Source organism: Laccaria bicolor, genomic scaffold (assembly GCF_000143565.1).
Source record: "Laccaria bicolor S238N-H82 LACBIscaffold_42 genomic scaffold, whole genome shotgun sequence".
Lineage (NCBI taxonomy): Eukaryota > Fungi > Basidiomycota > Agaricomycetes > Agaricales > Hydnangiaceae > Laccaria > Laccaria bicolor.
In genome coordinates, this window is record NW_001889913.1 from 113,153 (window position 1) to 126,338 (window position 13,186).

A 13,186-nucleotide genomic window follows, 5' to 3' on the forward strand; every position below is an offset into this window, starting at 1 on the left:
ACTTGCAGTCAGCATGTCAATGCTTCGGGTGATCTCTTGAATGCATGTGGCCCAACATTTGGCCATTCTGTAGATTATACTTTGGGTACCTATGGTACCATTGATTATGGCAATAACCACATCTGCAGAATATGCATTGGGCCACACATTAATACCATATGCTGTAAACATCCATTGGTCCCAGGTATGGATCCATAGTGTCCATGTGTATTGGGCCCATTGGGGTAGCCCTATGACTTATTGGGACAATTGTCAATTTCTATTGTTATGGTACTATAGTGACATCTATGTATACTTGTGGTTTCTAAATTGAACACAATCCGGCCTTTCAAAAGTACTAAAGCACTTTGGCAGAGTTCCCTGAACCTAATGCTTACCCCTCAGATTGGTTGTATTCCTTCAAGATTGCAGTACTTTTTCTCTTTTACAAAGAACATGACACAAAAAACCTTTATATTCACAAGAAGTTACAAGATAAGAGGGGGTGTTACAAAATATAGAGTATGTAGTCATTGCGGATCTTCAATAGTGGGAGTTATAGGATGATCATCTAACTGGCATTTAGATGTTGAATCATTACTATCAAGTAGGGGACATACCAGATGAAGCTATCAGCCGAGGAGACCTCCTGGTGCCAACTGTGAAGGGAGAGGGTGATCTGCCACAGCATGTTGCACAAACTGGCTTTGGAGCCAAATAGATTGGGGCTGGGCTCTCAGCTTGATCCAGATTCGGAGCTGTTGAAATTGGAGGTGGGCTCAACGCTTGTACAGCTGCCAATTGAACTGGAGCTGGGCTCAAAGCTTGTGCTGGCGTCGGAGCTGCTGATTGGATTGGGGCCGGGCTCATTGCTTGGACCAATTCCTCTGCTGATCGATCGGTGTTGACGCCAATATCCATAGTACCCTTCAGCGTGTTGATGCCGATATCAGCCGTCCCCTTGGTCACATCGATCTGGGCATCAGTCATGACTTTGCATCTGAAATGCGTCAGAGTATCCTGTGCTTGCTCGGCCTGGTGGACTTGGTTCATAAGTTCGGCCATAGACTTCTTGACCTGTTCTTCCAATGCAGCTGGCGTCACCTTCATCATATTCCTGACCTCCCCCTCAAAAGCTTCATGCTGAACCCTTATTGTGCACAAGTCCATCTCATGTTGTTCAAGCCTGGCTTTGGCATCCTTCCACCGTGCTTAGTGAAGCTCTTCAAATGACTTGTGGCTACCACCTTTATGATAAAACTAAGGCAGTTGCCTACAGTGCTGTGTGTAAAATGCCATGGTTTTTTATGAAAAATCTCATATAAGGCTGGCAACTTGTCATTCTCTTAATGCCTTGGATTTCTTTCATAACTCATAACAAACCATGGTGTAGGCAATTTCATTAGATATCAACCATTTTTCATTGTCAATCTCAAATCTTTGCAATGCATTTTTCATTTCTAATAGCCTGCATTCTCATTGCCTTTCATTTGAAATCCAGTACACTTTCATTGTATATTTCATTAGGTATTCTGTGCACTTTCATTTTCATTTCATTCCTGATGTCATTGCAATTTTTCATTTAGAGCTGTGCTTTCATTACTATTTCTCAGAATTCTCATTGGGATATTTCATTGGGTCCTGTGGCACACTTTCATTGCCCTTTCTTTGAATTTTCATTAGGGTATTTTATTCAGCTCTCTGGCTCTTTCAATACCATTTCTTTGAATTTTCATTGGGATATTTCATTGGGCCCTCTGGCGCTTTCATTACCATTTCTTTGAATTTTCATTAGGGTATTTCATTGGGTCCTCTGGTGCTTATTTCTCTGAATTTTCATTAGGATATTTCATTGGGTCCTCTGGTGCTTTCATTACCATTTCTTTGAATTTTCATTAGGATATTTCATTGGGTCCTCTGGTGCTTTCATTACCATTTCTTTGACTTTTCATTAGGATATTTCATTACCCTTTTGTTACAATTTCTTAAATTTCTCATTAGGATATTTCATTAGGCTCCTTGGTGCTTTCATTACTATTTTTAGCTTTTTCATTAGGATATTTCATTGGGCCCTTTGACACTTTCATTACTGAAAACAATGATCATGTCACATGGGTTGTTGGGAGGGTGGTCACATGACAAATTTCCTAAAATAGTCAAAAAATGAAAGTTGTAGCTCTTTACTGTAGCTTCCAGAATCTGTTTGAATTATGTTCTGAAGTGCTTCCATTGTGGAGATATGAGGTAAAAGAATTTTGTTACCACCAGGTTTTTGCGACCTTTTTGCATTTTTCTTCATGAAGCCAGCACCAAACGATATGATTTCAACAGATTTAGAAACCTAAGAGAAGAGCCTGCAACTATTATATCGTGGAAAAAAATAACCAAAAAAGGAAGTTGCATACCCCAAAAGGGAAATTGACACTGACAGACTGCCAAGGATTAATGATAGACCAGATATAGACTACAAATTATGCTGATAGACAAACTATTGTCTGCTTTTTAAGACTACAAGCATTTGTAGTCTCTGCTTTTTAGGACTAAAAAAGTTTGTAGTGTCCACTTTTTAAGACTACAATGGTTTGTAGTGTCTGCTTTTTAAGACTACAAAAGTTTGTAGTGTCCGCTTTTTTAGACTACAAAACTTTGTAGTGTCTGCTTTTTAGGACTGCAAATGTTTGTAATGTCTGCTTTTTCAGACTGCAAAGGTTTGTGACTGCAAAGTTTGTAGTGTTCTCTTCTGACATTTAGTTTGTACTGGCCTTGACTATGTATATGTTCATGGGGACATGACTGAAGAATTGATATGCATGGTCAACCTTTTGCCATGGTTGCAACATCTGCATGCCTCATGGTTGTCTTTCATATTGAGGAGACCTATATCATCTTTTCAGACAAACCACCATCCTATCTCTGACCTTGGCCAAATTTCTGTTCATGTCAATAGCCACTGGTCTCTGTCTGCCCATACCAGATGATTCCCATTCATCAGTCTTTTTTCTGTGAGGAAGGGTGTCTAGTCAACCTTGACATGATCTTCTTGAAGGCTATAACACTGACCACCAATCTCACATCATAACAGGAAAGATTCACCAGATTCTATGTAACTTGTGTTTCACTTGAATCCTGAATAAGTGTAAAGAAGGAGAGAAGAAGAGACAGCCTTCCATCATTCACTCCCTAGTAGTTTTCAAAGAGTTTCAGTTAAGACTGATTAAGCAGATAGAGACAAACTAGTAACAGAAAATTATTCAGAATGGACACACAGAGACCATTGGCTAGTGATATGGATAGAAGTTTGATTGAGGTCAGACATGGGACAATGGTTTATTTGAAAGGATGGTACAGGTCTCTTCAATGTAAAAGACAATTATGGGGCATGCAGATGTTGCAACCATGGCAAAAGGTTGACCATGCATATCAATTCTTCAGTCATGTCCCCATGAACATATACATAGTCAAGGCCAGTACAAACTAAATGTCAGAAGAGAACACTACAAACTTTGCAGTCACAAACCTTTGCAGTCTGAAAAAGCAGACATTACAAACATTTGCAGTCCTAAAAAGCAGACACTACAAACTTTTGTAGTCTGAAAAAGCGGACACTACAAACCTTTGTAGTCTGAAAAAGCAGACACTACAAACTTTTGTAGTCTTAAAAAGCAGACACTACAAACCATTGTAGTCTTAAAAAGTGGACACTACAAACTTTTTTAGTCCTAAAAAGCAGACACTACAAATCCTTGTAGTCTTAAAAAGCAGACAATAGTTTGTCTATCAGCATAATTGTAGTCTATATCTGGTCTATCATTAATCCTTGGCAGTCTGTCAGTGTCAATTTCCCTTTTGGGGTATGCAACTTCCTTTTTTGGTTATTTTTCCCATGATATAATAATTGCAGCCTCTTCTCTTAGATTTCTAAATCTGTTGAAATCATATTGTTTGGTGCTGGCTTCATGAAGAAAAATGCAAAAAGGTCACAAAAACCTGGTGGTAACAAAATTCTTTTACCTCATATCTCCACAATGGAAGCACTTCAGAACATAATTCAAACAGATTCTGGAAGCTACAGTAAAGAGCTACAACTTTCATTTTTTGACTATTTTAGGAAATTTGTCATGTGATCACCCTCCCAACAACCCATGTGACATGATCATTGTTTTCAGTAATGAAAGTGTCAAAGGGCCCAATGAAATATCCTAATGAAAAAGCTAAAAATAGTAATGAAAGCACCAAGGAGCCTAATGAAATATCCTAATGAGAAATTTAAGAAATTGTAACAAAAGGGTAATGAAATATCCTAATGAAAAGTCAAAGAAATGGTAATGAAAGCACCAGAGGACCCAATGAAATATCCTAATGAAAATTCAAAGAAATGGTAATGAAAGCACCAGAGGACCCAATGAAATATCCTAATGAAAATTCAGAGAAATAAGCACCAGAGGACCCAATGAAATACCCTAATGAAAATTCAAAGAAATGGTAATGAAAGCGCCAGAGGGCCCAATGAAATATCCCAATGAAAATTCAAAGAAATGGTATTGAAAGAGCCAGAGAGCTGAATGAAATACCCTAATGAAAATTCAAAGAAAGGGCAATGAAAGCGCCACAGGACCCAATGAAATATCCCAATGAGAATTCTGAGAAATAGTAATGAAAGCACAGGTCTAAATGAAAAATTGCAATGACATCAGGAATGAAATGAAAATGAAAGAGCACAGAATAACTAATGAAATATACAATGAAAGCACACTGGATTTCAAATGAAAGGCAATAAGAATGCAGGCTATTAGAAATGAAAAATGCCTTGCAAAGATTTGAAATTGATAATGAAAAATGGTTGATATCTAATGAAATTGGCTACACCATGGTTTGTTATGAGTTATGAAAGAAATCCAAGGCATTATGAGAATGACAAGTTGCCAGCCTTATATGAGATTTTTCATAAAAAACCATGGCATTTTACACACAGCACTGTAGGCAACTGCCTTAGTTTTATCATAACTAATGGTTCCCACTAGTGACCATCAAACTATTACTGCAATCTATGGTGGAAAACACAATCTTCGGCTCAGCAGTTGATGGTGGATCGTCGTCCACCCAAGGAGCTCCCATTGTATGTGAGTTATCTATTACTACAGTCTTAGCGAAATGATGTGTTCTGACTGCTGCTTCAGAGAGATCTATTGATCTAATTGCCTCTCATTACTTACCGTGGGTGCCTAGATGGTTCTGCACTTCATATAACTTGTAGATAATCCCATTTGTAAGGTTACTCACATTGTAAGGTTGATAATGCCTGCCACATATGTTAGTCATGTTGTGCCTTACCTAATGGAGTAGCCGGACGTGACAAAACACCATACTACATGGGCCTAGCCGGACGGCCTGAATCTTATGATGTGCCTTTAGTGATGGTGCAGCCGCGATCCTTACAGGGACTCACTAGCATGCGCTGGCTGTCCTTTTCACCAACGGCGTAGTGTCTCACCGGTGGAGATGTCCTGATCCATAGCATCGACCAGCGGTGACAATTGTGGTGTACCCTGTCCTCTGGCGGCAGAAGTTGCAGTGTACCATGTAGACATAGATGGTGATCATACATAGTGATAGGGCTGCAGTCATCAGTTAAATGTCATGAATGTGAGCCATTACAACTGAAAAATATACTGAATGATCAATCACAATGAGAATCCTACTGCAAGGTGATGAGATACTGCAATTTCTTTTGAAACACAAGCAGCCTTCATTAACTATTGTCTACATCATGTCCCCCCAGAAATACAGCTAAATATAACACACCAGCAGAACACCTTTCAATAAAAACACATTGCCTTTTCATAAGAGACACTTTTTGAATAGCTGTGTTGGAGGTCTAAAGCAATATATATATAATAAAGCTCTGTCACAGCAGTGCAATTTTTTCAGAGGCTCCACAAGAGCAATGTTTTTATTTTATTTTAATGGCACCGCCGGCACAATGTATTATTTTTTTAAATGGCACTGCCGGAACAATGTATTTTTTTAAAATGGCACCACCAGCGCAATGTATTACTTTTTAAAATGGCACCGCCTGAGCAATGTATTTTTTTTCAAGAGTAGCACCGCCAGGGCAATCTATTTTTCTTAAAAATGGCACCGCCGGGGCAATGTATTACTTTTTAAAATGCGACCGCCAGGGCAATGTATTTTTTTTAAATGGCACCAGGGCAATGTATTATTTTTTAAAATTCCACCACCAGAGCATAAATGGCACTGCCGGAGCAATGTATTTTTTTTTAAAATGGCACCACTGGAGCAATATATCTTTCTCAAATGGCACTGCTGGAGCAATATGTTCTGCCTTTGAAATTGCTCTGGAAGAGTAGTGCTTGCATATTTTTTAGAAATACAAAAATCATGTTTAGGGCAAAGGACACTAGAATTAAATAGACAGTTGATACATATGATTACTAGTAAATGGGTGGTACTGCTGAGGTACTCTTGTTTACTTCTGCATATGTTTTCTATGGGGGGACTGAGGTATGGATTGCAGACAGTAGATTGCAGATGGTAAGATTGCAGCTGCGGAGGGTAGATTGTGGCTGTGGATGGTATATTGCAGGAGGTATATTGCAGAGGGTAGGTTGCAGCTGTGGAGAGTATATTGCAGGGGGTATATTGCAGAGGGTATATTGTAGTGCTTGTCACGGGTTTCGCAACCCGTGTGGGTTGCAGGTAAGGGTACATGTGGGTAGGGGTACAGGTTTGATCTTCACTACCCTCGCCAAACCCATACCTGTGACAGGGGTTGGCAGGTACCCGTAGCAATACCCGTCATGTAAATAGTCATTTTTTCTTTCATGGTCCGTGTCACTAAGTTACATGTAAAAATTACATGCAATATTTCCAAGTTGTTTAAAAAATACATAACGAAGGTTTTCATTCTAAGTTCATTCGTTAAGTCATTGTTTGGTCTTGCATGCCTCATGGCCTCGCATTTAGGTCAAAATTATGTAGATTATCACCAAGATATGCATATAACATACAAAAAAAGTCTCTAAGGTATTTATAATATATCTATGGTATAAGTAATTTATCGTCGACTGTCTTGGGCGGTGACTACCAGTTGATTGGTGGCGATTTTGACATCAACCTTCCTCAAAAGCATTGTTGATTTCAAAATCGAGCAGCCACAAAAATCTTCGCCAAACTCCTTGATCCTAAACTGCGACCCCTTATGTGGGCCGGTAAACACGGTAACGACCTGGGATTTGCACTCTGGCCTTTCAGGTATTAAATATGGAAATGGCACTTCCAATATTCTGAAACCGAGCTGGACCTTCACTGCATCTCCGACTACTCCCTTGAACTCCCCACACTTATCTTTGTGCTTGCCCCTATGGAAATTAGGGTTGGTGTTGATGAGACGAAGGCTCAGCCTCATGTTGGCGAAGCAGTTGTCTCTGAGCCAATATGGAGAAGGGGCTGCCACAATTGCATCAGTAGCTTTGACTTTAAATTAAATACATAATTACCATCATCGCCACGGCAGGGGGTTTGTGAGCTTGGGTTCCAAGCTGGGGTCATAGAGATATCTTCCGAGTTAGGAAATGGAGTAGATGGCCCTGCAATGGCTGGAGTCTGCACCAGGAAAGCAGCGGGATACGGGACTGATGGTTGCGGATCTGGAAAGGGGTAACCTGGGAACAAAAAGCCTGCCAGAGTACTGGGCGGAGGTGCTGGTTCGAGTGGGTATGTAAAATCAGTGAGAAGCTCTCGAGGCCTGGGTGGCTGAAGCATTTTGTTGGCGCTGGAAGTTGATTAGCAACAATTTCAAAAAATAGAATAAAGGGCTTGCATGATGTGTAGAGAGCTAATGTCAAAAACTTGTGGGCATTGGAGGCACACCTCAAGCTCGACCAAGACCCTTTTTTCACCAACTGTGCTTTTTATTCTGCCTCGGTAACCTCTAAAATCCCCCTTGGTGACCAATACTTGTTTTCCTACAAGATGACTGTTAGAGTCCCCCTTCATGACACGCTTTTGCGCATCTGTGAAGGGAGCTTTCAATTCCGAGGACTCTGTTCCAAAGACGAAGGGGGAGGTGAAGAACTGGACAATTCCTGGAGATACCTCTATCTAAAGGATGACAGAATGTTAGAAGAAGTATAATATAACAAAAAGCAAGACATTTACCTCTGTACCAGTTCTGTCATTGAAGATGCACACATAGTCCTCGTCTTGATTCACTACCCAACCCATAACACCTTTGTGGTCTCCCGAAAGAATGCAGACTTCGTCTCCTACTTTGAGATCTTTTCGAAGGGACGAAAAGGGTACAGTAGTTGTTACATCCTCCATCGTTGAAGAAATGACAGCTTCATTTTCCATTATATCCTCAATCGTTCCAAAAAGCCCCCTCAAATCTCCATGGGTGATTTTCACCCCGTCACCTATTTGAAAGATCCCGGCTGACATTCTCGCCATCGTGTGCTGTCAGATGCTGAGTGAAATGTCTGAGCAGGCACTAAAAAGCTCAAATTCCCTTGATGTCAGTACTACATCTTCTGCGGTGTACCAATCCGTGTCGACTTCCGAGAAATATGCATATCCATCATTGTCGTACAATACTCTGCGGAATAAGTACAAGCTGTTGCGTTCTTGAAAAGCCTGACAAAACCATTGCTTCGCCAGTGTTGGATTGAAGAGGGCTTGGGGAGGCCACCCTGGTGCTTTAGCTCTTCTATTTAGCTCATGATTGGGCTTGTAGGTGGCTGCAAACTCGTCATCTGTCTCATCATTTTGTTCATCGGCGATAAGTTGGCTTCCTTTGACTTTGGTGGCAGGTGGGTTGTAATCAACGCATGGTACCATGAGGAGGTTGATGAGCAATGTGGGGGAAGTGTGAACCTCCCAGATGAAGCCAAGATCTCCTTTGTAGATTCCACGGTGCAGCCGAACCCATGAATGAAGTTTTGGTCAATAAGTATCTGGAACATTGAAGATGGAGGGGTTGGGATCGGGTATGTTGAAAATCTTGGACACCATCACATTGGGTATGCCATTACAGACTTGTCTAATCATCTCCGCTGTGCCATTTTCAAAGAATACTCTACCACGTAGGGCTTTCCAGCCGAACACTGCTGGGGGTCGAAACCGTGCAGGAAATCTAGGGTCCATGAGCTGCCAATGGACTCGACAAACGATCCTCTCCTCATATCCAGGCTAAGTAGAAAAGTCATTACAAACATAATAAGCTTCAAAGATTGGATGAGTGTTACCTTGACAAGCACCACCCATAAAGACACCTTTCCACAGTACTTTACCCTCCCCAGGTTATTCCATATGGAATCCATGGAATGGGGGGTGGACACTTCAGTCACCCATTTTTGGGTACCTATGAGGTACATCAATTCCTTGATTTAAGGTACCTTGGGGGTACCCATTCTGGGGTGGTATATGAGCTCCATACCAATACCATGGTACCAAGGAATGGAAAACCCATACCATACCCCACTCATACCAATACCATGTTACCATACCATACCAATACCATGTCACCATACCATACCAGATGGTATGATGTCACTTCATACCATCATACCAAAGCTGACATAGGGTGTCTGGGGTCCTTTTCCAAAATATATAAATTATTTCTGCAGGCTGCAATACTGGTCCATTGGGTGCCATTTTTTGTGGGGTGGTTCTCCAGGTTTTTTCTGAGATATTAGGCTACAAATTGAGGCCAGATAGTCCAAACCATCTATTGAAAATGAGTTTAAATAGGCTTTATCCCAGCTTTCCCATGCATCCAAAGCCATTTAATGATACATATCTTTCCCAATCCTTTCTATTAAAACAATATTCATCCAAATCAAACAAAACCACATCTATTGTGATGAAGTGGTCATAGAGAAGAAAAGAAAAGTGAAAAGGCTTTCAGGTTTTTGCTAAGATTTCCAATTCCAAGTGGAGGCCACATAGTGAACTCCAACCTTTAAAAATCAGTTCAATTGAGGTTTTTTCATTCCTGAAAAGCCATTAATATGAATGCTTTCAATAATAGGTTAAATATATTTTGCTCAGTAGGGCCAATCAGACAGTCCTGCCTACTTACATAGCATACAGTATGGCCAACAACACCATCATATAATCTCAATTTTCTTAAACACTACATATGTTGGAATCAAGTATTGTTGTCCTGAGTGTTTGGCCAAAGTCTTCTTTCTCATAATAGTTGGTCCAATTTATTGAAGCTAAGTGAATCTGTCCAATCCAAAGTCTTGTCAGAGTCTCCATTATCAAAATATTATACCATGGTATGGTAATCCCATGTTGCACTCTCATACCATACCATACCATAGTATTGCACTCCCATAACATACCATACCATGGTTTTGCAATCCCATCCCATCCCATACCATACCATACCATGGTATTGCAATTCCATCCCATACCATACCATACCATGGTATAGCACCCTCATATCATACCATGGTATCACACTCCCATACCATACCATACCATGGTATTGCACCCTCATACCATACCATACCATGGTATCACACTCCCATACCATACCATACCATGCACCCTCACACCATACCATGGTATCAGGAACCATAATCTATTTTTATTTAGGCAGAGGAAGGCAGAAAACCCTCATTTCGAAGTTTGTTTACATATATTTACCAATAGCTTTGACTGAAGTGATGCTAAAATTTTGTAGTGTCCGCTTTGATGATTTCCTAATTGGGAAAAGCGTTACACTTTTTTCTGCCACACCTAATGTCAGGCACAGTGTGCAGTTAGGTTGGGAACTGTTTCCCACGCTCTTTGGGCCACTGGAGTTAGTGGCTAGCTTAGTGTTGTCATTGTTCATGACGATGTCCGCACTATTTCCTAATTGGGCCATTTCCTAATTGGGAAAAGTGTTACACTTTTTTCAGACATAGCTGATGTCAGGCACAGTGCGCATTTAGGTTGGGAACTGTTTCCCACGCCTTTTGGGCCAGAAGAGTTAATGGCTAGCATGGTGTTGTCATTGTTAATGATAATGTGCGCACTATTTCCTAATTCCGCCATTTCCTAATTGGGAAAAGCGTTACACTTTTTTCTGCCACACCTAATGTCAGGCACAATGCACATTTTAGTTGGGAACTGTTTCCCATGCTCTTTGGGCCACTGGAATTAGTGGCTAACTAGTGTTGTCATGTTTATGACGATGTTCGCATATTTCTAATTTGGAAAGTCATTACATAATATCAGTTTTGGTTTGTACTGTCCGTTTTTCACTACAAAAACTACTAGTGTGCGCTTTTTTCATTACTAAACTTTGTAGTGTCCGCTTTTTAGACTACAAATGCATGTAGTGTCCGCTTTTTTGACTACAAATGTTTGTAGTCTTTGCCTTTTTCATTACAAAGGCTTGTAGTGTGCGCTTTTTTCACTACAAATGTTTGTAGTCTTTGCCTTTTTCATTACAAAGGCTTGTAGTGTGCGCTTTTTTCAGTACAAATGTTTGTAGTGTCCGCTTTTTTGACTACAAATGTTTGTAGTCTTTGCCTTTTTCATTACAAAGGCTTGTAGTGTGCGCTTTTTTCATTACAAATGTTTGTAGTGTCCGCTTTTTTGACTACAAATGTTTGTAGTCTTTGCCATTTTCATTACAAATGTTTGTAGTGTGTGCTTTTTTCCTTACAAATGTTTGTAGTGTCCGCTTTTTTGACTACAAATGTTTGTAGTCTTTGCCTTTTACATTACAAAGTTTGTAGTGTCTGCTTTTTTAGCCTACAAAGATATTTCCCCTGTCTCTATCTAGGTACACGAGGATATAGCTCAATGTTTTAGAGCAACTGAGTCTAGCCAAAACAGCTCTTAATCATTCAGCCTTTGTACCATACAGGGAATTACATGATGATGAAATGGAAAGTAAGAAGAGGCTACACTGAGATGTCAAAACTCATGCCCAAGTTGTCTTGTCCTGACTTTCCCTTTGACCAGCTTCTGTCATGTTCTCATCATCTCCAACACTCTTTGCATATCTCTGGGGACTCATGTATGTCTGACCATAGCCAACCTCAACATGATCTCTTTCAGGACTATGCTGTCCTCCCTTTCTATTTCATAATCAGTTGCAACCATCTGCCCTTTCCCATAGTTACTCTTAAATGTAATTCCTTGCAGGGTACAAAGAGTGAATGGTTTGCCAGCTGTTTAACTACAGTCAATTTCTGTGAAACATCAGCTATACCCCATATACCTTCATGTAATGTAAAAAGCAAAGACTACAGACATTTGTAGTTGAAAAAAGCGGACACTACAAACATTTGTAATGAAAAAGGCAGAGACTACAAACATTTGTAGTCAAAAAAGCGCACACTACAAGCCTTTGTAATGAAAAAGGCAAAGACTACAAACATTTGTAGTCAAAAAAGCGGACACTACATGCATTTGTAGTCTAAAAAGCGGACACTACAAAGTTTAGTAATGAAAAAAGCGCACACTAGTAGTTTTTGTAGTGAAAAAGCGGACAGTACAAACCAAACTGATATTATGTAATGACTTTCCAAATTAGGAAATATGCGAACATCGTCATAAACAATGACAACACTAAGTTAGCCACTAACTCCAGTGGCCCAAAGAGCATGGGAAACAGTTCCCAACCTAAATGTGCATTGTGCCTGACATTAGGTGTGGCAGAAAAAAGTGTAACGCTTTTCCCAATTAGGAAATGGCCGAATTAGGAAATAGTGCGCACATTATCATTAACAATGACAACACCATGCTAGCCATTAACTCTTCTGGCCCAAAAGGCGTGGGAAACAGTTCCCAACCTAAATGCGCACTGTGCCTGACATCAGCTATGTCTGAAAAAAGTGTAACACTTTTCCCAATTAGGAAATGGCCCAATTAGGAAATAGTGCGGACATCGTCATGAACAATGACAACACTAAGCTAGCCACTAACTCCAGTGGCCCAAAGAGCGTGGGAAACAGTTCCCAACCTAACTGCACACTGTGCCTGACATTAGGTGTGGCAGAAAAAAGTGTAACGCTTTTCCCAATTAGGAAATCATCAAAGCGGACACTACAAAATTTTAGCATCACTTCAGTCAAAGCTATTGGTAAATATATGTAAACAAACTTCGAAATGAGGGTTTTCTGCCTTCCTCTGCCTAAATAAAAATAGATTATGGTTCCTGATACCATGGTATGGTGTGAGG

General features: G+C 40.3%; 1 protein-coding gene across 1 annotated transcript; it reads right to left on the bottom strand.

The window, feature by feature from the left end:
• Positions 1–7,054: 7,054 nt before the first annotated feature.
• LACBIDRAFT_332554 (uncharacterized protein) lies at positions 7,055–8,322 on the bottom strand (the record flags this gene model as incomplete). Its single annotated transcript, XM_001887119.1, has 4 exons — positions 7,055–7,446; positions 7,497–7,752; positions 7,870–8,100; positions 8,158–8,322. The coding sequence occupies 4 exons, from the start codon at positions 8,320–8,322 to the stop codon at positions 7,055–7,057; spliced, it is 1,044 nt and encodes a 347-aa protein (XP_001887154.1).
• Positions 8,323–13,186: the final 4,864 nt, after the last annotated feature.